The 25303-nt window shown below is 41.8% G+C and overlaps 1 protein-coding gene across 5 annotated transcripts; it reads right to left on the bottom strand.

The window, feature by feature from the left end:
• ube2g1a (ubiquitin-conjugating enzyme E2G 1a (UBC7 homolog, yeast)) lies at window positions 1-24351 on the bottom strand. Of its 5 annotated transcripts, none has more exons than XR_009826306.1 (7): window positions 24111-24351; window positions 22691-22793; window positions 22473-22570; window positions 21213-21391; window positions 20988-21106; window positions 5881-6025; window positions 12-1904 (listed from the first exon to the last, which is right to left on the bottom strand). XR_009826306.1 is itself a non-coding variant. In XM_062048479.1 (6 exons), the coding sequence occupies exons 1-5, from the start codon at window positions 24154-24156 to the stop codon at window positions 21020-21022; spliced, it is 513 nt and encodes a 170-aa protein (XP_061904463.1). In that variant the 5' UTR covers window positions 24157-24351; the 3' UTR covers window positions 1-6025; window positions 20988-21019. The 5 variants fall into 5 exon arrangements, 3 of the variants coding, with proteins under 3 accessions (XP_061904463.1, XP_061904465.1, XP_061904464.1); XR_009826307.1 differs by having other exon boundaries at window positions 5960-6025; XM_062048479.1 differs by having other exon boundaries at window positions 1-6025.
• Between the last annotated feature and the right edge of the window lie 952 nt (window positions 24352-25303).

Below are 25303 nucleotides of genomic sequence, written 5' to 3'. Positions count from 1 at the left end.
TATAAAAAACAAAATTCCACCATATCCCTTTAGGGGCTCAGTAGTACAGGTGATTTTTATTTTTTTTAAATACATTTGCAAATTAAAAAAAACAAAAAACGTTTTCACATTGTCATTATGGGGTATTGTCATTATAATTTGAAGAACAAAAATGAATTTATTCTATTTTGGGAAAAAAGGCTGTAAGAGAAAAACGTGGAAAAGTGAAACGCTCTGAATACTTTCCCGATGCAGTGAAGTTGGTCTTTGGCAGCATACAATTATTTGACACATTAAAAGAACGTGAAAGCCAAGGAAGTCAGTGAAGAAGTAAGAAAAACTGTAATGTACCCATGTTTGTTAATTCAATTTGTAAACATCATCACTTCGAACAATTTTACATACTGCAAGTACAACTCAGATGAAAGGAAATAGGTTAGAATGTTCTGGAATGTCAAGACTCCATCACATCTTGAAGTGGTAACTGTTGAACCAGCACTTTTAATCACCACAGACTGAATTAAAAAATACTTGTTTGTCTTTGAAACCTTCAAGCACGACTGAAAGGTCCTCGTGGACACTATGGGAGTTTGATAGTCATTAGAAACCAAGATGGAGTAGTTTGTATGCTACTGTCAGTCAAGCTGTGAAGAAGTTTGGTTGCCAGTGCTGCTTCAAGTAGATGAAGTACTGAACTTCACCTCAATTCAACATCTAGAGCAGAGTGGCCATTTGTGGCCCGCAGCTTGAGTTTTGTTGGCCCGCAACATGTTAGGGAAAAAAAGAAAAAGAAAAAAGAGCAACAAGATATGTAATGAGAAAAAAGCTGAAAATGTAATACAAAATTTGAAAAGTCTAAGTATGCATGGCATATTTTGATATCTATTTTTTTTTAAATTCTACTAACAGACATGTATCAAAACGTTGTGCCAGCTCCATGTTATAAGTGACACGCTGTAATATTATTAGTATGAAATGTACATCTTTTTCTCATCACATTGTGTTTTTGCTCTTTTTTCTGACATTTTTATATTGTTTTTTCCCCATAGTTTGTTGCGTTAGATTGTGTGCATATATTTGCTGCAACGGACTTTACGCCGCAGCTAAACGGTACGAAATATTTTGTAAAGATTATTTGCATACCTTAATTGTTTCCAAATGGTACCTATAACACAGCTGTGGGGCAGAATAGATTGATTGGTAGAGCGGCCATGCCAGGAACTTGAGGGTTCCAGGTTCGATCCCCGCTTCCGCCATCTTAGTCACTGCCGTTGTGTCCTCGGGTAAGACACTTTACCCAACTGCTCCCAGTGCCACCCACACTGGTTTAAATGTAACTTAGATATTGGGTTTCACTATGTAAAGCACTTTGAGTCACTAGAGAAAAGCGCTGTATAAATACACTTCACTTCATAGTAAAACGGCTGATCAAACAAAACTGAGGTCATCGTCAAGGACCCACTAGCTGTGAAAGCTGGCTCTCCAATCAGCTAAACAGACTAAATAACTCCACAGTGACGTTTTGGTGAATCTACGAAACTAAAACAATACAAAAAGAATGCCTTTGTAAGTTAATAATACTAACAGACACTTGTAATCGTGTTAGCATATTTGCTAATGCTAACGAAGGTAGCTTGATTACATTGCGATAGCACGTACAAATGTGCATGAAAACACTCCGACAGACAAAACACGTTGCAATGGACGGTTTTGTAGGTATGAACTGTTTGAGTGTGAAACAACTAGGATGAGAATCAACACCTCCAAGTCAGAGTCCATGGTTCTCGCCCGGAAAAGGGTGGCGTGCCATCTCCAGGTCGGGGACGAAATCTTGCCCCAAGTGGAGGAGTTCAAGTACCTTGGAGTCTTGTTTACGAGTGAGGGGAGAGTGGATCGTGAGATTGCCAGGCGGATCGGTGCGGCGTCTGCAGTGATGGAGACCCTGTATCAGTCCATCGTGGGGAAGAAGGAGCTGAGCCGGAAAACAAAGCTCACAAATTCACCGGTTGATCTACGTTCCCATCCTCTCCTACGGTCATGAGTTTTGGGTCGTATGCTTGCATGTTCGAAATAAACTCAAACTCAAACTCAAAAAAAAGGACAAGAACCCGGGTACAAGCAGCCAAAATGAGTTTCCTCCGTTGGCTGGCTAGGCTCTCCCTTAAGAGATAGGGTGAGAAGCTCTGTCATTTGGGAGGAGCTCAGAGTAAAGACGCTGCTTCTCCACATGAGCCAGATGAGATGGTCGGGAATCTGGTCAGGATGCCCGAACCATCTCATAAGGCACGTCCGACCGGTAGGAGGCCACGCGGAAGACCCAGGACACGTTGAGAGGGACTATGTCTCCCAGCTGGCCTGGGATAGCCTCGGGATCCCCCGGGAGGAGCTGGACGAAGTGGCTGGGGAGAGGGAATTTTGGGCTTCTCTGCTTAGGCTGCTGCCCCGCGACCTGACCTCCGATAAGCGGAAGACGATGGATGAATGGATGGATGGAAGTGTTTAAGTTATACACTCAAAGGCCGATCTAACGCGGTCGTTGGGTCCATAAAATACACGATCGCGTTATATAGAAATCCTTGTTTCCTACCCCCAGCGCCCCCCGCGACCCCGAAGGGAATAAGCGGTAGGAAAATGGATGGATGGATGGATGGATGGATGTTTCCTACCCTTTTTTTTTTGAAGGATGACAAGGATAAGCGGTAGAAATGGATGGATGGATGGACAAAGGCATGATACCCAAACCAGACGTAGACGTGAATGGTGGATTGTGCTCCTATGTCACTGAATGGGATGGGCTCTATCACTGTGTCGATATTTTGTTATTTTAATTTAGTAACATATTTATTTAGTTTTATTCTGGCAAAGAAAATGGTTCACGCTGTTGCTCGTTCACTCTGCCGTTGGTTGGGCTGTGATCATTCATGCTGCTTTTTCGTCAAAGCTAAGTGCTATCTTTCTATTTTGTGTGCTTCTAAATTCTTAATACAGGTAGCCTTCTTTAGCCGTTCTGCAACACATTTTGTAGTCTTTTTGAATTTACAACAGCACTTGCTCTCTTTGTTTCTTTGATTGATTGATTGAAACTTGTATTAGTAGATTGCACAGTTCAGTACATATTCCGTACAATTGACCACTAAATGGTAACACCCGAATAAGTTTTTCAACTTGTTTAAGTCGGGGTCCACGTAATCAATTCATCACCACTTCACTTTCATCTAGCAAGCTGCAAAGCTACGGGAGATAAGCTAGCCCTGGTCTGAAGCCCCATTCTCATGAAGAGATTGTCCCTGCTAGAGGGACGTGTCCACCATTTGGAGCGGAGTAACATCATAAGTTTAGATGCCGTCGACACGCTTACTAGCATTAGCCGTAATGAGCTAATTAGCCCAGTTTGTAGCAGCCCTAAAAGGCCTACAAGCTACAGTGAGACGACTAAGACACATAACCGATTTAGCTTGTTAGCTAGTCACAGTCTACTAGCCACCATGCGGCGTTGTAAACGAGCAAAAATTCAAGATCCATGGCAGGACCGCGTTTTATAGAATATCATGTTATATTGGGCCGCATTATATAAATTTGAGTGTATTGTAAAACTTAGAAAAGTTGCATGGAGTGATGAACAAAGAATCCTTTCGAGCAGAACCGTTATAGCCGGTTATTCTTCCGGTTCAAGGCACTAAACAGGAAGTACATTTTCAACCCGGAGCACCTGTCCAATAGATGGCGTCGGTGTAATATGAAAACTTGTTTGTTGGATACAAAACATTATGGCTGCGAGCAAAGAAAATCCATAAATTAGCTGCAGCGTTTTATAAGCCGCAGGATTAAAGCGGTGAAAAAAAGTAGCAGTTTATAGTCCGGAAAATACGATAATAATGATAAACTTTGTCACCTATAACAATGCTGACACTAAGTGTCATTAAACAAATGCAGTGATTCTCAAACTGTGGTACGTGTACACGGGCTACATCTAGGGTATGCCAAAGAATCACCTCATTAAAGTACAGTGTTTTATTTTTACTAGGGGTGTAACGGTACGCGTATTTGTATTGAACCGTTTCGGTACGGGGGTTTCGGTTCGGAGGTATACCGAACGAGTTTCCACACCAACATATTAAGTAGCCGACTCCGCTTCCTTCTGCCCCTGTCTCTGTCAGTCCTCTCTCTACACAGCACCCAGCATTGTCCCACCCACACAACCATCTGATTGGTTACAAATGGAGCGGTAACAGCCAATCAGCAGTGCATATTCAGAGCAGTAACAGCCAATCAGCAGTGGGTATTCAGTGCGCATGTAGTCAGTGCTTAGCGTTTAGCAGGTAAGCATCAGGCAGCGGACTCTCCCCAAATTATAATTAACACCTCCCAGTCAACTTATAGTAACATCACTATGAGCCCGTTGACCTTCTAGAAATATAAAAGGCAGTTCAGCTCGCTCGCAGTCCTGGCTTGAGGTGAAGGCTAATTCGCTTTTAGCGTAATGTTAGCTCATTTTGCGGTGTGTGTGTGTGTGTTATGGACAGCAAAGCCCTGTCTGTCTGTTATTTCACTTTACCTTTTTCTGTGTTGAAGCAGCAAAAAAGGACATTATGTTAAATGAAGAGTGTCTGTCTCTGATAGTTGATATAATAATGTAACTGCATCATTAATCCTACATGAACTCCATGGTGTTCAGGGATAAATAGTCTCTCCTATTGCTATTGTACCATTTTTTCAGCTATAGTTACATTATTCATTAGAAATGCAGCAGCCTAGTTTTGAATGGCAGGGTCCCTGCTATCACATGTTGATAAAAATATAATATTTACATAATAAAAATCAACTGCAGGCTTCCCAAATGCTGTAATAAATTAAGCATGATGAGTTGACTTGAAACTGTTTAATGTTGCACTTTTTATATGTAGAAGAAAAGTTTTGTCATTATATATAATCTGAGCAACAACTTGAGGCAGTTTAATGTTGATTAACGTGGGCAGAATGATTATAGTGTTCCCAATGTAAAAGGATAAAGCTCTTGTTTACAAATTTGGTAAATAAATAACCAAAACATTTATATTTTGTTGTTTTCTTACTGTAGCGAAAATGAACCGAACCGTGACCTCTAAACCGAGGTACGTACCGAACCGAAATATTTGTGTACCGTTACATCCCTAATTTTTACTATATTCAAATACAGTGTTACTGTTCAAATTGTGTGTAATGTTACAGAAGCCAAAATATTAAAATATACTTGTTAAATAAAACCTCTACCTTGTTTTTAATATTGCTAATGGAGGTACTTGGTGAGCAAAGTTTTTTTCTGAGGTGGTATTTGGTGAAACAAATTTGAGAACCACTGCATACGTAATGTCTGCTTTAAGCATTAAAAAAAAAAAAAAAGACTATCAAAATAGCCTCTGCATACTTTGACTTTTTGTTATACGGCTCTTAGTGGAAAAAGCTTTGGGACCCTGATCTAGAGGCTCCAAATGGACACACAACAAAACTGCTTATGGAATAAAACTAGGGTTTAGTTCAACATTCTATAATGCCCTAATGAGCTCCTCATTTCTATGTGCTAACTTAATTGTTCTGATGAAAATGAACGTAAGCCACTTCAACACCAAGGGACTCGATTGTTGACGAGGTTTCAGATGAAAAGCCATATTCGTGCTAGAAAAGCAAGCAGTTTTGAATGAAGAATGATGAAATATAGCATACATATTATGCCAGACGCTTGTTGGTGGATACAAAAAGGGGAAACTTGTTAAGTGTTATAATTTCAAGTGTTTTTGTTCCCAATTCTTGTTTCTAAAATCATTGAGAAGTTATGTTGCATCATTGCATCCTAGAAACAAATCATGTAGTGCCATTAATTATGTAAACATCCGAGCAGAAGTGGATATGTGCTACAGTACTTACATGATGTATTTACAAATCTTCCTGAATGTTGAAGCAGTTCATAGACTTGTTTGTAATGTTTGTCAGTGTCAGTTGGCACCTGCTTGTGTCAGCTGTGATCAGATGAATGTTCTGGTGCAGCCGAGAGGAGCCAGGCGACATCTTCCTGCCAAAATAAGAGGAGGATGCTGGCAACATGGTGTAAGAGTGCAGCAAACATGGACTTTCAGTCCAAGAACCTTCACTGCAACAAAAGTAATAATTTCAACAGACCAGCATACGAAAATGCTAAAACAGGATAAAGAAAAAAAAAATTTCAAATTGAAAAAGAAAGTTAAATGACATTCTTACTGCAGTGTTTGTGCAGGTCAACAATCCTTCAGCATTCTAAGGCAAAGTTTTTTTAAGCTTTGCCATCATGATATCTATTTAGTTTGTTTTACTCCTCTAATTTATATCTTCTACAACCCTTGGAAATGATGGAATCACCAGTACTGGAGGAATATCATTTTGATCTTTAATTGTTTTTCTTTAAATTGTGTGGTAGTCAGTAAGTTTCATTTATAGATCAAATAGAGTGAACAAATTATGGAATCACTCAATTCTGGGGAAAAAAAATATAGAGTCTTAAAAAAAATACTCCAACACACCACTAGTACTTTGTTTCACCACCCACAGCTTTTATAAATTAAAGATTAAAGTACCAATGATTGTCACACACACACTAGATGTGGTGAAATTTGTCCTCTGCATTTGACCCATCCCCTTGGGGAGCAGTGGGGAGCAGTGGGCAGCAGCGGCGCCGTGCCCGGGAATCATTTTGGTGATTTAACCCCCAACTCCAACCCTTGATGCTGAGTGCCAAGCAGGGAGGTAATGGGTCCCATTTTTATCGTCTTTGGTATCTTGCAGACTCAGAGGCATGAACTGCTCTTCATCAATCTTGCGCCAACTTTCTCTGATTGCTGTTGTCAGATATCAGCTTTGCAGGTTAGATAGAGTGTTGTCATGGACCATTTCTTTTAATTTCCACTCCACATTTTCAATTAGATTGAGATTCAGTCTTTTTGCAGGCCGTGACATCGACTTCATATTTAAATTTTTTATAGTTTTGCTTTATGGCAAGATGAATTATCTTAAAAAAATGAAGTCATCGTCCCCAAACATCCTTTCAATTGATAGAATAAGAAACGTTTCCAAAATGTCAATGTAAACAACTGCATTTATTAAAGATGTAAGGACAGCCATCTCCCCAGTGTCCTTGCCTGATATGCAACCCCATATTATCAATGAGCATGTTTTCTTTAGGCAGTCATCACCTTGCTCAATGCAGATTTGTAGATTCATCATTGACTTATTCAACATATGACTTTCATCCTGTCAACCATAGTCCAAGACTGCTTTTCCCTTAGCTCATTGGAACCTTGTTTTTTTATGTTTAAGTGTTAATGACTGCTTTTGTTGAGCTTTTCTGTATTTTAAATCCCATTTCCTTTAGGTGGTTTCTTATAGATCGGTCACATCTCGGACTCCAATTTCCGCCCATTGGTTCTTAGTTTGTTTTGCTGTGCATTTTCTGTTTTCAAGACATGTTGCTTTAAGTTTTCAGTCTTGAAGCTTTGATGTTTTCCTTGGTTTACCAGTATGCTTGCCTTTTACAATCTTCCCATGTTGTTTGTACTTGGTTCAGATTTTGGACACAGCTGACTGTGAACAATCAACATCTTTTGCAACAATGTGTGATGATTTGCCTTCTTGAAGAAGTTTGATAATAGTCTCTTTTGTTTCAATTGGTATCTCTCGTTTCGGAGCCATGATTCTGTCAAGCCACCTGGTGCAACAGCTCTACGAGGTGTGAACACTTAATTTTAACTTCAGACTAATGAACAGATTTAATCTGATACATGTGTTAGTTTAGAAAATTTTATTTTGCAGGGTCATTACATAACTTTTTTCTGACATTTGAATTATTCGGTAATTTCTTTACTCAGCTTGGACTAAAAATTAAACTGTTACGGACTACTACAATTTAGGTCTATGAATGTTCTCATTCATCCAGGTCATTTTAATCTCAGGGCATTCAATCGATCGCAACTGGACTGTTTGGTTTGTCTTAGAAGACGTTTCGCCTCTCATTCAAGTAGGCTTCATCAGTACAGTTCAGTTTTTTCTCACTACGATAGGGCAAAACCATCCTTGCCCAGGCACACTCTTTTGGTTTTGGAGTATAAATATTTGGGGTTTAGGCACCAGCCGCTAGACTAGATCTGACCAACCTAAGTCTACAAGCACAAACTGATGAAGCCTACTTGAATGAGAGGAAAAACATCTTTTAAGACAAACCAAACAGTCCAGTTGCGATTGATTAAATGCCCTGAGAATACCACAATTTATATTTTTGATTTATTTCAGTATTTCTTAAAACCAAAAAATTGCCATTTGAAACAACGATGGTTTTTGAGTCATGTTTGTTAACTGCTTTTTTTCTAAAAGTTTAAACAATTGAACTCCCTTCCTCCAATTCTGCTAATTCCATAATTCTTGCCAGGGGTTGTATGCCCTACTTCTATCTACTCTGTTCTATTATCTACTATGTTCTACTTCTCTACTGTACTTTTCAGTTGTACTACATACTCTGTTCAACTTCTACCTACTATGTTCTACTTCTATATGACTGGTGGTGTGAGGAGGGTACAGCGTCCAGAAACTTGAGGGTTCCTGTCACGGTTGTTGTGTCCTTGAGCAAGACACCTGACCCACCTTGCTCCCAGTGCCGCTCACGCTTGTGTACAAATGTTTGGTGATGGTCTGAGGCGCAAACTGGCAGCAACGATTCCCCCAGTCTACTCGAGGGCAGCAGTGGCCACAAATGGTTTCTCAATGTAACACACTTTGAGTTACTAGAAAAAGTGCTAATTCATTATTATTATTATCTACTCTATTTTACTTCTGTCTACGATATTTTGTTCTATTTCTATCTTTGATGCTCTACTTCTATCTCCTCAAAATCTGGTTAAATATACAACATAAAAAGTGAACAGTTGACATGATCTGAAGATGTTCAGTAGTGTATTCATATATTTAAAAAAAACTTTCTACACTGGAGTGTGTAAATGTGTGCTATCAACTGACTTCATGTTTTTGCAGATGATAAAAAAGTGCAGTTTCCAATATATCCATTTATTTATGGTGGGCTGCCACGAGTAAATTAAGGCCGCAAAGTAAAAAAATAAAAGAATATACATATATGTTTTACGTTTTGTTTTTTTTAAAGATTTTGCGACACAGTAACACTTTACCTTATGACACACTTCACGCATGCACACACACTCACGGCAAAAGAAGAAGGCTCACTGAGTACCAAGTTAGCGGTCGATATTAATTGTTCTACAGAATTTGGTGAACATATGCCTGTAAGTATAAATGCACCTGCTGTTTTATGTCAACATCTGATTTAATAAATGTTTGTACAAGTTCGCTCCGCTAATTATGTTAATGAGCCTGTCCATTGTACGTTGGCATTAAGTTAGCAGCATTAGAGCCAACCTTTGCCCTGTATAATTGTATTGCTTTTTTCAATTGACAACAAACAGTTTTGTTGATTTAACATGATTCCTACATGCATGTGCACTTCTTGTGTATATTAGTACTTTCCTTTGTGTGCATTCTTTTACTGTAACTGCATTGTGGAGAATGTCAAAAGACAACCTCAAGTCGTTTTTTTCATCTCAAATTTAAAAGAGTGATTACAAAAAAAGTGTTACACTACGCAACAAAAATAGACCAACATTAATTAGTATAAAAAATATATACAATTTAACGGGGAACAGCGCTTTTTGGGGAATTGTGCCTATCGTTCACAATAATTATGAAAGACATGATGACGGATGTATTTTTTTTAATGCATTCTAATTTGCAAATAAAAGTCTGCTTACAACGGAGCCAAAGGAAGGTCCTTTATTACGCTCATAAAACCCAATAAATAGCCATCCAAAAACCACCAACAATACTCCATTGGTGAACACATAAGTATAAATACACCTTGATGACTTGAATATTAACCAAGTATTAGTAATATTGTTATTATAAGCGCTAACACACAAAACTATAGCGGCGCCGTGATCACAAGGTTGTGTGCCTATGTTGACAATATCGACTGGTCAGCTGCTTTCTCGCTTCCCTGCTCGTGGAAGTTTATTATGGATCATAAATCATGCCTCTCACCTGGATAGCAGAAGAATGAGGATGTAATCCAACAAATTGGTAGACTTTGACAGCCAATTTAGACCCGGAAATGGTGAAAAATGACACAAAAAGACGCTTGGTTCCACCCCCCTTTTCTTCGAAAGGATTATGAGTCATTTTTCAGCTAAACGGAAATACACAACATTCTATCAGTCGGCATCTTAATGACAGCAGACATTGTACGGGTAAGTGATGTTTTATTACGTTTGTTGGCTGTCATGAAGTCTGTTCATCCATCCATCCATCTTCTTCCGCTTATCCGAGGTCGGGTCGCGGGGGCAGCAGCTTAAGCAGGGAAGCCCAGACTTCCCTCTCCCCTGCCACTTCGTCCAGCTCCTCCCGGGGGATCCCAAGGCGTTCCCAGGCCAGCTGGGAGACATAGTCTTCCCAACGTGTCCTGGGTCTTCCCCGTGGCCTCCTACCGGTCGGACGTGCCCTAAACACCTCCCTAGGGAGGCGTTCGGGTGGCATCCTGACCAGATGCCCGAACCACCTCAACTGGCTCCTCTCGATGTGGAGGAGCAGCGGCTTTACTTTGAGCTCCCCCCGGATGGCAGAGCTTCTCACCCTATCTCTAAGGGAGAGCCCCACCACCCGGTGGAGGAAAGTCATTTCGGCCGCTTGTACCCGTGATCTTGTCCTTTCGGTCATAACCTAAAGCTCATGACCATAGGTGAGGATGGGAACGTAGATCGACCGGTAAATTGAGAGCTTTGCCTTTCGGCTCAGCTCCTTCTTCACCACAACGGATCGATACAGCGTCTGCATTACTGAAGACGCCGCACCAATCCGCCTGTCGATCTCACGATCCACTCTTCCCTCACTCGTGAACAAGACTTCGAGGTATTTGAACTCCTCCACTTGGGGCAGGGTCTCCTCCGCAACCCGGAGATGGCACTCCACCCTTATCCGGGCGAGAACCATGGATTCAAACTTGGAGGTGCTGATTATCATCCCAGTCGCTTCACACTCAGCTGCGAACCGATCCAGCGAGAGCTGAAGATCCTGGCCAGATGAAGCCATCAGGACCACATCATCTGCAAAAAGCAGAGACCTAATCCTGCAGCCACCAAACCAGATCCCCTCAACGCCTTGACTGCGCCTAGAAATTCTGTCCATAAAAGTTATGAACAGAATCGGTGACAAAGGGCAGCCTTGGCGGAGTCCAACCCTCACTGGAAACGTGTCCGACTTACTGCCGGCAATGCGGACCAAACTCTGGCACTGATCATACAGGGAGCGGACCGCCACAATCAGACAGTCCGATACCCCATACTCTCTGAGCACTCCCCACAGGACTTCCCGAGGGACACGGTCGAATGCCTTCTCCAAGTCCACAAAACACATGTAGACTGGTTGGGCAAACTCCCATGCACCCTCAAGGACCCTGCCGAGAGTATAGAGCTGGTCCACAGTTCCACGACCAGGACGAAAACCACACTGTTCCTCCTGAATCCGAGGTTCGACTATCCGGCGTAGCCTCCTCTCCAGCACACCTGAATAGACCTTACCGGGAAGGCTGAGTAGTGTGATCCCACGATAGTTAGAACACACCCTCCGGTTCCCCTTCTTAAAGAGAGGAACCACCAACCCGGTCTGCCAATCCAGAGGTACCGCCCCCGATGTCCACGCGATGCTGCAGAGTCTTGTCAACCAAGACAGCCCCACAGCATCCAGAGCCTTAAGGAACTCCGGGCGGGTCTCATCCACCCCCGGGGCCTTGCCACCGAGGAGCTTTTTAACTACCTCAGCAACCTCATCCCCAGAAATAGGAGAGCCCACCACAGATTCTCCAGGCACTGCTTCCTCATAGGAAGACGTGTTGGTGGGATTGAGGAGGTCTTCAAAGTATTCCCTCCACCGATCCACAACATCCGCAGTCGAGGTCAGCAGAACACCATCCTCACCATACACAGTGTTGATAGTGCACTGCTTCCCCTTCCTGAGGCGGCGGATGGTGGTCCAGAATCGCTTCGAAGCCGTCCGGAAGTCGTTTTCCATGGCTTCCCCGAACTCCTCCCATGTCCGAGTTTTTGCCTCCGCGACCGCCGAAGCCGCACACCGCTTGGTCTGTCGGTACCTGTCCGCTGCCTCAGGAGTCCTATGAGCCAAAAGAACCCGATAGGACTCCTTCTTCAGCTTGACGGCATCCCTCACCGCCGGTGTCCACCAACGGGTTCTAGGATTACCGCTACGACAGGCACCAACTACCTTGCGGCCACAGCTCCAATCAGCCGCCTCGACAATAGAGGTGCGGAACATGGTCCATTCGGACTCAATGTCAAGCACCTCCCTCGTGACATGTTCAAAGTTCTTCCGGAGGTGGGAATTGAAACTCTCTCTGACAGGAGACTCTGCCAGACGTTCCCAGCAAACCCTCACAATGCGTTTGGGCCTGCCAGGTCTGTCCGGCATCCTCCCCCACCATTGCAGCCAACTCACCACCAGGTGGTGATCGGTAGAAAGCTCCGCCCCTCTCTTCACCCGAGTGTCCAAAACATGAGGCCGCAAATCCGACGACACAACTGAAGTCTGTATTGAGTTTTAATCAGTGATGAAGTTGGAAAAAAAAAGCGATTGTCGTGATGAGTTTTTAAATTAATGCGCCGCGTATTCCTAAAATGATCAAAATATGTAAATATTAAATGTTATTATGAATATGCCTGTTACTACATTACATATGTACTTATAACATGTACATAAAACCTTAAAGTGTTTCGATGTTCTTTGAAGGGCTTTAAAGGCAGAGTAGAGCAGCTCCCAATAGACTCCATTTAAGCAGACATTTGATCATATGTCTTTAGTATTTAAAATGCATGAAAAAGGAAAACATTTGTTCTTGTCTTACAAAAGGATTGTGAATGATAGGCAAAATTCCAAAAAAGTGCTGTTCTGCTTTAAAGGGGCTGTTTGTGTTGCATCCTTAAAATGACCAAACGTTGTCTCTTCGGTGCAATATTTATTCAAGAAGCCCACGGTTCATATTACAGGCATTTTCTGATATATCCCTCCTTTTTCCCGCTGACTGTTTCACTTCCTGTTTTTTTTTTGAGCATCCGCATTACACACACAACCTCGGAAATGACGCAGCTCCCCTTTCCAATACTCATAACGAATCATACGCGGAGATGAATATGACAAATGAAAAACATTCCATAATGCATTTAACCAAAAATAGAATAAGTATTATTCTATTTATGCATAATAATACAACTTTAGATTTTACATCCAACTCTAGTTTCAGGGTGCTACACCCTCCCCCACTAAAAAAAGATATGTTCCCATACACCTGTCTGTTTAACAAACTTTTTCACAACCCATGAATGACTTACCAACACACAACACAATTACACTCACATCCCATTGACTACACAGCATGGCCACAGTATAAATAAACACATATTTGTTACTGCGTTTGGTGTAATGTCCTTATTCACGGTTCGTTGGTAGGCCTCCCAAGTCCATTAAGTCACATATAGCAATCTACTATTTCACCATACTTAATGCGTATTCACATTATACATGCTTTCAGTGTAGTTCAGCAAAGTCCATCACGTGTCACTCAAACCTGGTGACAGTCTTTTTTCTTTCACTCATCACCTTCAGTGTAGTCTCTGACATAGTCTTTTGTAAGGCTTTACACATAAAGACTGGTGATAATTTAAGTATTGTGTGAAGCACTCAATCATTACAGAACAGATTTACCAAACATGAACTATGTCACTCTAGAGTCAAACTTTTTGGGGGTTACTATACAACAAACACATCACCTTTAGACTAATGCATTACTAGGTTGTCCTAATCTAGCATATGAAAGGATATGTCTTGGTTGGCGTGTTCTTGTAGACCGTCTCATTCTCTCGGCATGTTCACTGTCCTCTGAGAATGTGGAATCTGCTGAAGACAGGACACCATCTTCATCCTGAAGCTCTGGTGCTGAGATGTCAAGGTCCATGTCTTGGTCTTTGCTCCCTTGCATGTCCTTGGTCCCGTCATCTCGTGTTCGCTGTCCTTGTTGAATGGCATCGTCCCCATCTTGTCGCCGACTCCTGTCGTCGAAGTCCTCTATTTCAGGTTCCACTGTGGAGTGGTTCTCTCCCACAGGCTTGAAGACTGGTGCGTGTGGATTTAGGGGAGTGTCCTGAGACTGCCTTGGGATCCACAAGTTATACTCATCCTCACTTGAGCTCTCTGCATCTCTAGGGATTTCACACACCTTGGTCTTTGTGTTGGGTCTGCTTTTCTTCTCTGGCTTTCCAAAATGTTTGTTCGTTGGGCCATCGATGAGGTAAGGACAGGGTAGCAGAAGATTACGGTGAATAACTCTTTCTCTTCCTTCTCCATCTAGCGGTCGAACCACATACACTGGACTTTCAGTGCCTCTGCGTTCTTTGACAACGTGAACCTTGTCCTCCCAGTACGCGCAGATCTTCCCTGGTCCTCCTCTTCGTGATAAGTTCTGGATAAGTACGTGGTCACCAGGTTGAAGAACAGAACTCCACGCTCTCTGGTTGTAGTACTTCAGTCCTCTTTCACCGGATTTTCTCAGGTTTTCCTGGGCGATGTTATAGGCTTCTTGCATTGACGCTTTCCATTTCTCAGCATAGGCTGCTTGAGATTGAGATTGTGGTGGTTCCCTCGGGAACATGAGGTCAATTGGCAAAGTTGGTTCTTTCCCAAAAAGCAAGAAGTACGGGGTAAACCCTGTGGCTTCATAGACGGTGGAATTGTAGGCATGAACCACTTTATTCAAGTAGTCCTTCCAGTTGGGTTTCTGGGTCTCCTCCAGTGTCCGTAGCATGCCAAGTAATGTTCTGTTAAAGCGTTCTGCTGGGTTAGATTGCGGGTGATACGGCGTTGTTCTTGAGTGCTGTATCCCACTGTACTTTTGCAACTTTTTGAATAGCTCATTCTCAAATTATTTTCCTTGGTCATGATGGATCTTTCCAGGAAATCCAAATCTTAAGACAAAGTCATCAAAGATCTTGCGTGCTGCTGTTTTGCCTGACTTGTTTGGTGTGGCGTAGGCCTGGGCAAATTTAGTGAAATGATCGATTACCACTAAAATATACTCCCCTCCACCTTTGCTTCTCTCCAAATGCAAATAATCGATTGAAATCATTTCGAATGGAGCGGTCGTTGTTATACTTTGCAAGGGTGTCTTTGTTTTTCTGTTTGGTTTCTTCTGCTTTAAGCAGCGACAGACTCTTGTCACATAGTGCTCCATTTCTTGTCTCATTTCCGGCCAAAAGAATCTTGTTCTGGCCAAGTGGACCATCCTATCAGCACCTAAATGTCCCATTTCCTCATGTAGCTGCTGATAAATCAATGGCTTCAAACTTTCAGGAATGACAAGTTGCGTGTAGGAGGCACTCTTTCGTCGCAGCAGACCATCCTGGTCAAGGTAAAGACGAGTCCACTCTCTCAGTAAGAGCTTTCACCGGACTTGTTTCCCTCATCTTGTCCTTGTATCGCAAATGTTCCCTTTGCTGCTTCAAAGTGATCACTCTGCATATGACGTCATCTTTGTTCTGATCTGCTCGGATACGCTCAGGTGGTATTGAGGAAATGACTGTGTCGGTGGACGACAACTCCTGCAGCACGTCTACATTACAGGTTATGGCTGAGATCCATTCTCTCTCACTTTTGCCACAGACTTGCAGTGCTTCTCCCACGGCTGCAATGTCTTCTGGTCCATATTCCTCAGTGCATCCCTCCATGATCTCCTCCATTGCAGTCGATTGGCGAGATAGAAAGTCGGCATCACGGTTGGCGCTCCCTGGTCTGTATTTAAGAGTGAACCTAAAATCAGCCAATTCTGACACCCAGCGATGTCCCACTGCATTCAACTTTGCTGTCTTCATTACGTATGTAAGGGGGTTGTTATCGCTGTAGACTGTAAAGTGCGGAGCGTGGAAGAGGTAGTCTCGGAACCGCTCAGTCACCGCCCATTTGAGACCGAGGGATTCCAGTTTTCCTGAGTGGAGTCTGTAATTCTTCTCTGTTGGGGTGAGTGTGCGCGATCCATAGCCAAACACTCTAAGTGCTGTTCCTTGACGCTGATACAATACTGCCCCAAGACCATCTTCAGATGCATCAACGTGTAGGACAAATGGCTTCTCTAGATCTGGATAGGCCATTATTGGGGGATCAGATAACATGTCTATCAGCTTTTCCAGAGCTAGTTGATGTTGCGCTGTCCATTCCACTGGCTGAGATGGAGGGAGCTGGGTTGAACGACTACATTTCCCTTTCTGCATTGATCTCTTCTCAGTTTTTGGATGGGCAAGCAACTCGTACAAGGGTTTGGCTATCCTTGAGAAATTGGCAATGAAAGACCTGTAGTAGTCCAGGAAGCTGACTAGTGATCTCACTTCTCGCACTGTCTTGGGTTGTTTTCTTTTCAGGTTTTGGATTACCTCTACCTCTTTTGGATTCATACAGTACCCCTCCTCAGAAATGACACGCCCCACATAGCACACTTCTTTCTTAAACAAGTCACATTTCTTTGGTCTGAGTTTGATGCCACAACTTTTCTGTCTTTGAAGTACTTTCCTTACATTTTCCACATGTTGATCAAAGTCCTTGCTGAACACCAGAATGTTGTCAAGGTAAGGCACACACATTTCATCCCTCAGGTCTCCTAGGCAACCATCCATGTACCGCTGAAAGGCGGCGGGCGCATTCGTCAGCCCGAATGGGATCCGAAGCCATTCGTATAACCCCCAGGGTGTAATAAAGGCAGTGCACGATCGGCTCTCTTCACTGACAAACCCCTGGTGGTATGCCTTCCCTTGGTCGAGCACCGTGAACCATGAATTCCCCCCAAGATTTTCTAAGATCTCTTGAATTCGCGGAATTGGGTGTCTATCAGGGTGTGTTTTGGCATTCAGTTGTCTGTAATCAATGCAGAGTCTGATAGAAGCATCCTTTTTCCTCACGATGACAACTGGCGATGAGTAGGAAGAACTTGACTTCTGTATCCAGCCGCGGCTAAGCAAATCTTGGATGTGTTTCTTTACTTCCTGATACAGCGGCCGGGGAATGGCATTGTAAGTCTTTGTGACTGGGATGTCATCCTTTAATCGAATAGTCATCTGCAGCTCCGGAATGCATCCTGTGTCCCAATCATCTTGAGCGAACCCCTCACTCTCTTCCCTTAGCATCTGTCTCACTTTCCGCTGTTGTTCTGACGTTAGGTGTGAGAGGTCAACTGGTGGGTCCCAGGTTTGTTCTTTGGGTTGATGTGTGTCACACTCCTTCACAGTTGTCTCTTTCTTCTGCTCAACTTGCTCAATGTTCTTAAGGTCATCTACAGTATATAACCAACCAAGCACGGTTCTGTTTTGTAGTCTGATGTTGTCATCCGTATTTTTTTCAACGACTACAGTTACTACAGATTTGTCATCTGGTAGCTTGATTATTTGTTGCTTCACCTGGAGTGCAGCTGGCCATGGTGCAATTTCATTCGGTTCCAAAAGTGCATATTCTGTCCTGAGTATGTTCTTATTCAGTTTTCCACAGGCTATCGTCAGCATCTCGTGTTTTGGTATGATGACATCTTGTCTCCCGACCTGAGCCACTTGACTGTCTGAACTGCCTGTTTTCTTTTTCAGGACTGAATATACAGCTTTGGCCTTTCTGTGACCAACGTCCAATGCTGATTGAAGACTGTGTATGAATTTGCTAGCTATTTTGTGGGTGGAGCTGTTCATTGGTGCTAACTCTTCAATATCATTAAAACCTATTATTGGTTTGGCGAGTGGCTGGCTGCTTACTAGTAAAGGGATTGTTAATTCGCTTCCTGGATCGTCAGGCAAGCTAAATTTGACCCCTATCCAACCTTCATATGGGATCTTTGTGCCATTTGCGGCAGAGAGGTCTAGGCTACCTTCATCTAATAGTTCATGCACTGGTCGAATTTCGGCATCACGAAAATGCGTTCCATTCCATTCCATATCAACTATTGATACTTGCGACCCTGTGTCCCATAACACTGTTGTGGGTACACCGCCAAGTTCGCACCGAATGAGGCTTCTTCGTCCCACTAGTTTTGCCGTTCTCTCCTGCTTGCGCAGGAGGACCATGATCCCTCGCTCGCTGTAATTGGTGCATGGTTTAGCTTAACATCACAGACTTCAATTTTACTTGAATAAGCATGATATATTTTTCCTTTTCGACAGCCAACAGCCCAATGTTCGCTGCTTCCACACTTGTAACAATGCGTGCATTTACCCTCTGGATTTAATTTTTGGCATTCACGACATTTGAATTGTTTCCGTTTCGCACTATTTGAGTCATCTTGCTTTGGTTTAGCCCCAATATTCTCTTCTTTTGGTTTCATTAGACCAAGAGAGGCAACATGTGTAGTAAGATTTTGCAAGGCTTCAGATTACCTTATTACTAGCTTCAAGTTTGTCTATTATTGGATTTGGCTTTGACGTGTGACTTTTGTCTTTCTTTGGAGCACACACCTGCACATCATCACCACCTTCATCTTCCTGAACCATTGCCACTTTAATGCCTTTAAGCCTAGTCACAGCTGAGAGTTTGTTTCGCCTTTCTAACTCCACACTGTAGGCCGCACTCATCTTGTCAAGCAGTACTTCATCTGACACAGATGGGTCCTGTAGGTAAGGTTTTATGTCTGTGCGTACAGCATCATCACTTAAGCCAGTCAGCAATGTTTGAAGGAATTGTGTCTATACAAGTTCTGGGTTATACTTTAGGCCAATCTTTGCTCTCTCAGATGTAAGAAGGACTTTCTGTCTAAGATCCATGGCACGGATGAGGAACTGAATAGGGGTTTCTTTAGGCTCTTGGAACATTCGTGTCAGCATATGAAATAGCTCTGTGGCGTCTTTCTCAACAAAATGCGTCCTTAAAACTTGTCTTAATGAGTTTAGTGTTAGTTCTGGTCTGCCTTCCAGGTAACTTCTTATTTTGACATCAGGCGCAATTGATTGAATCACTGCCTCCACAATTTCACCTTCATCATAACCTTTTTTCAATCCATGTTGAATTTGTCTTTCGAGACTGGTGTAATTTAATTTGTCCTTTTGCCCTGCATCACCTATTTGTCCAATGATCCTAAAGTCTTTTCTATACAGGTACATTGGGTGCAAATTCAATTCAGATCGGTTATTGACATGCTTTTTTTCTGTGTATGGTACACTACTATGTGACGTTGTTGGCACTGTTGGACTTGTAGTACCATCGGCTGCCAATAGAGGGCGCTCCAAGACCACATTTGACTGCTCAGGAGTTTCAGGCTCCGCAGGTGCGTTGCTGCCGTCAGTCTTTCTCTGGATGTTATCGATGAAATCATTTGTAGCCAAAAGTATTGACAAACCTCCATCTTCTAAACTTGTCATCTCCTCACTTTCCAAGTAATTCAGAATTTCTCTCCTTAGTAAGCGACATGACAATTGCACTTCTTCCGCAAGTCCTAATTTCAACTCTTCACTTATTAATTTGAGATGACGTACTGATAAAGTGACAAGTTTCTTTTCGATTTCGGTCAGTAGTGATTCCCACTCAACATCCATGTTCAGACTGTGTTGGTATTTACTCACAAATCGCTGGTCTTGTTTGGTAGACTTTCTCCTTTCCTTTCGGCGGGTGAACGTCGTTCGCCGATCATTAACGAGCTTGATTTCGGTAGTTCACTGCACTTGCACTGTTTCCGTCAAAACTATTTCCACGGGGATAACTTCGCCTGACCGGGCGGAAACACCAAAATTATGTTGCACCCTTAAAATGACCAAACGTTGTCTCTTCGGTGCAATATTTATTCAAGAAGCCCACGGTTCATATTACAGGCATTTTCTGATATATCCCTCCTTTTTCCCGCTCACTGTTTCACTTCCTGTTTTCTTTTTGAGCATCCGCATTACACACACAACCTCGGAAATGACGCAGCTCCCCTTCCCAATACTCAAAACGAATCATACGCGGAGATGAATATGACAAATGAAAAACATTGCATAATGCATTTAACCAAAAATAGAATAAATATTATTCTATTTATGCATAATAATACAACTTTAGATTTTACATCCAACTCTAGTTTCAGGGTGCTACATTTGCAACATTTGAACATATGTCTAGAGGGCGCTAACTTTCCAATGGTATATCCCGCCCTCTTACGGCTTCTAAGGCGCAATGGCATAACTACGTAAGTACATAACAACGCACACACAGTAGCTTTGGTTGTTGTTGACTAATGATACCGATTTGGATAATTATCATTAGCCATCATTGAATGTATATTATATCCTAACAACAACAACAACAACAAGACTGCAAATTGTTCATTGCTTCTCTTGTACTGTACACTGTATGTGTGCACACACTCCCTGCACGTACTGTATGTGTTGACGAGACAGAGTGAGTGAGCGCTGTTAACACCAATAATTTTATTCCGGCCGGTAAAAATTTGTATACACAAACTTAGTAATTGTGAAAAATACAGACAGTTTTAAAACCAATATGTTCTGTTAAACCACTAATGGTAACATAAGCCAGCCAATGTTGATCTTGTTATATTGTTTGTTTTTGAAAAATGTAACTGTGAGCAAGTTACAAACAGCCCCTTTGATACTAATTATTAATAACACATGTTTGTTTTTCAATATGTGTAAACATTCTTTTTAGCTGTTTAAAAGAAAATATATGCATCATCACCATTTATGCAAATTACTGTATATAATGACATCTTATTGACAACGCCCCAACTACGCCCCCCACATCCACAAGTATATTGGCAATCTGTGGGAAACACTGATTAGTGCCTTTAAAAGTTAATGGCAGAGCAGGAATGATTGTTGAAATAAGTCAACATTTTCAACAAGAAGAATGAGTTTAAAATGCAGCATACTTACTGTGAAAATGGAATGTAGATTATTGCTAAAAGTCACTCAAACGCAGTCTCTTGACTTTTCCGTACACAGCGGGCAACTTTTCTTTTAAACGCGCCATGCCTGTCCTCCCGCCACTCTTTCTGCACGGGAGGGAAAATACCTGAGACTTTTGTCAAGTACAAGTACATGTGCAAGTACTAGTATAAGTACAAGTACTAGTATAAGTGAAAATTATGAGAAACTTACTGCGGCATCCACATTGGCAGGAGAGTCACCGTTTGGGTCTGCCAACATGGAGATAACACTGATCATGATCGTTTCAACCGTATGGATGGGAAGCCAACGCTCTTCTGGTTTTTCATAGCCGTACTTGTCTTCCCCAGGTTCGTGTAAAATAGAAATACATACATCTCCATTCTTGTCAACTACAAAACAAGGAGGAATATATTTAATACATTTTAACACAATCACTATGCTTTTGTCTAACGACTTATACATTGACAATGCAATCTTCAAAATCAATGTACAAAACTGCTCCAATAAAGAGTATTAAGTCATATTTTGTTCTAATACATGTACAAAGTTAAAGTAAGGACAAATGTGATAATAAAAAAAATTACAACATTAAGAGTATAAAGAAATATGATATTAAAATAAATGTACAAAGTTAAAGTATAAAGAAACATGATATCAAAATAAATCTATATAAAGCTAGAGTATTAATTCACATGATGTTTTAGAATTTTGTGGGAGTACAGTCAGGAGTATCAAGCAGTGTGATAAGTGATAAAGAGAAAAAATGTCAGGTAGCTTTAGTCAACATGAAAAGATGGCATAACAAGAAATTAAGAGTGAACCACACAATGAAGCTAATGTAAGTTGCACAGTGAATTCAAGTGAAAAAGTATAGAAAGTAAAATATATCAGAAGTGTGCACACCTTAAAATAATGACTTTGTTAAAATATTGTATGACATTTAGTTAAATACAATTTAAAATGTGTTGAGTATAATAAATATTGACTCATAGCAGTCTAGAGATTTTTGTCTCTTGTCTTGGCTTTTTGCAGTAAGATTTAAGCCTCTTTTGTACTCAGATACTTTGTGCGCTGCTTGCTGTACAGCTTGGTCGACCACCACTGGTTTTCACTTCAGTGAAGAAGTTTGTTGTCAATTTACTCACCGAGCTCAACTTTCTACTGTAGCAAAAAACTTGTTTTTTCAATGCCCTTCATATATATTACATATTAATGCTCTTCATAGCTTTTGTTAGGCAATTTGAGGAGTGCTGATCAGACCAAAATCGAGCAGCCAGAGATCAGACATAAAACTAATGCAGTCATTTAACAAAGTCTTACTTTGTGGCGTGCACAATTACGCACACACATGCAGGTGCACGCGGACACTTTCTATCCACTTTAAATGAGTTAATGTGACATTAAGCCTGCTTCATATTTGAGGTCATCAAGTATTTTTGAAAACATGATCAAGCTCCTGTCTGTACCTACCATTAGGATGCCAAATATCTGTGATAAATTTCATTTTAGGTGGCCTGAGAGGGTAGTCTTTGGGAAATGTCAGATGAGCTTTAAACACACCACCTTCACTGTGAACATTAAAAAAGGGCCAAATAGAAAAATTACTGGAACATCGTCAAAACTACGAACACTTTCAAAAAACATTGAGAGCAATCAAAGAAGAAAACAATCCAATATTGGTTACTTACTAAAGTGTGTCTGGTGGACCGATGATCAGTACTTCCCATCTGTAAAGATCATTATCCTCAATCAGACCCGCTGAGAATCCTTCTACTGGGTTTTTATTTAACTCTAGAAATACAAAGACAGTGAAAAACACGCATGCTCGTAAACGGCAGGCGCAACAACAAGGCAAACACGGCTGTAGACGCGAAACCATGAAATGCAACCTTACACGAGGAAAAACGATGCATATTTATCCGGGAGAGTCTTGACTACCAATGGCCTTGATCAAGCCACACACAAAAGTTGTAGACCTCCATGCGTTTCCAAGTTTCCATTAGTTTGGTCGTGTAGAAAGGCGTCTGGAGCACAAACGTTCGATGTCTGGGAACGTGAATGACGTATAATCCTTGATGTCACTCAACAAATCTTTTTTTATAAAGTATATATATGGGGACATATCTGCGATGCTGACCCGTCTCCGCTCGGGATGGTTTCCTGCTGGCCCCACTATGGACTGGACTCTCACTGTTGTGTTGGATCCACTGTGGACTGGACTTTCGCTTATGTGTTGGATCCACTATGGACTGGACTTTCACAATATTATGTCAGACCCACTCGACATCCATTGCTTTCGGTCTCCCCTGGAGTGGCGTGGGGGGTTACCCACATATGCGGTCCTCTCCAAGGTTTCTCATAGTCATTCACATCGACGTCCCACTGGAGTGAGTTTTCCTTGCCCTTATGTGGGCTCTGTACCGAGGATGTCGTTGTGGCTTGTGCAACCCTTTGAGACACTTGTGATTTAGGGCTATATAAATAAACATTGATTGATTGATGATTGATATAAAGATTTTTTCCATTGCATAGTCTGATTTTTTTTTTTGCTCGTATCTGCTTTTTGAAGAAAGATTTAAGCCTCTTTTGTACCCAGATAGTTTGCGCGCTGCTTGCTGTATAGCTTGGTTGACCACCACTGGTCTTCCCTTACGGGAAGAAGTCCATCCATCCATTTCCTACTGCTTGTCCTTTTCACGGTCGCGGGGGGTGCTGGAGCCTATCTCAGCTGCATTCGTGCGGAAGGCGGTGTACACCCTGGACAAGTCGCCAACTAATCACAGGGCCAACACAGAGTCCCGTGTAGGAACAGCAACTGCACTCGCTGTGATCATTCATTTCCCCGCAGCACAAGTCGGATGGAGTGAATGTAAACACAAGCCATGCTAGTGCTAATAAACATGCTAGCTTCCCAGGACTTGTGACAACTTTACTTGCCATACAAATCTTCTTCTATAAGACGCTTTTATGTCAGGACGCAATATTAATACTGACGTATTTTATTACAAATGGAACATTGGCATTAATGTAGAAAAAGGTGCTGAAGAGCATTTTAATTTTTTTTTTTTAACCACCATTTCCAGCTAGCTAACGCTGAATGTTAATTACCTGCAAGCTGTCTCCTGAGTAGCAGGGCTGATTGAGGCTCTGTCATACTTTAGCAATATAATACAGCTTCGTGAACAGTAATACGTCCAGGTTAAAAAGGTTATATTCTCCTTTACTGCTCAATCCGCCGTCTTCTCTAATTTCCGTTCTTCATCAGCCTCATTCTTCTTCGTTGGTTTTTGCTGCAGTCATCTGCGTGCTTCTTCTTCTTCCTTGGTTTTATGGCGGTTGGCAAGCAACCTTGTGGTGTGCATTACCGCCACCTTCTGATATGGAGTGTGGACCGAGATGAAACCCTACTACAGGGCTGGGCAATAATTTTGACTCGGGGGGCCACATTTAGAGAAAAAAATGTGTCTGGGGACTGGTATATCTAATCTATCTATCTATGTATATACACTATATTGCCAAAAGTATTTGGCCACCCATCCAAATGATCAGAATCAGGTGTCCTAATCACTTGGACCGGCCACAGGTGTATAAAATCAAGCACTTAGGCATGGAGACTGTTTCTACAAATATTTGTGAATGAATGGGTCACTCTCAGGAGCTCAGTGATTTCCAGCGTGGAACTGTCATAGGATGCCCCCTGTGCAACACATCCAGTCGTGAAATTTCCTCGCTCCTATAATATTCCAAAGTCAACTGTCGGCTTTATTATAAGCAAATGGAAGAGTTTGGGAACAACAGCAACTCAGCCACCAAGTGGTAGGCCACGTAAACTGACAGAGAGGGGTCAGTGGATGGATGCTGAAGCGCATAGTGCTGGGGTGTCCAAACTTTTTCCACTGAGGGCCGCACACTGACAAATCAAAGCAAGCGGGGGCCATTTTGATATTCCTTATTTTAAAAACCAATACAATATATGTATAACAAATATACATTCAGGCCTCCACTCAGGCTTGATCCCGGGGACCCCAAAGGGTTTTGGTCAAAAAAATATAAAAAAGTGTCATTATTCAGTATTATTATTATTATTATTATTCAAGTTTTAAATCTCTAGATCAACATTAGGTCTATCTGTCAATATAATGTTTTTAAAGATTTAAGTTGTATGCTCTTTTTGTCAAAGAAAACCCTGTTTTTTTTATTAAAAAACTACAAAATATGCAATATTTTCCCCCAATAATTTTTTTAAAGTGGAATATTTGAGATTATATAATAATTTGAGCCTTAAAAAGGTCAATAACTCA

This window comes from Entelurus aequoreus, linkage group LG05, assembly GCF_033978785.1.
Source record: "Entelurus aequoreus isolate RoL-2023_Sb linkage group LG05, RoL_Eaeq_v1.1, whole genome shotgun sequence".
Taxonomy (NCBI): domain Eukaryota; kingdom Metazoa; phylum Chordata; class Actinopteri; order Syngnathiformes; family Syngnathidae; genus Entelurus; species Entelurus aequoreus.
The sequence above is the reverse complement of the archived record's forward strand: the minus strand, read 5'-3'. Positions and strand labels throughout refer to the sequence as shown.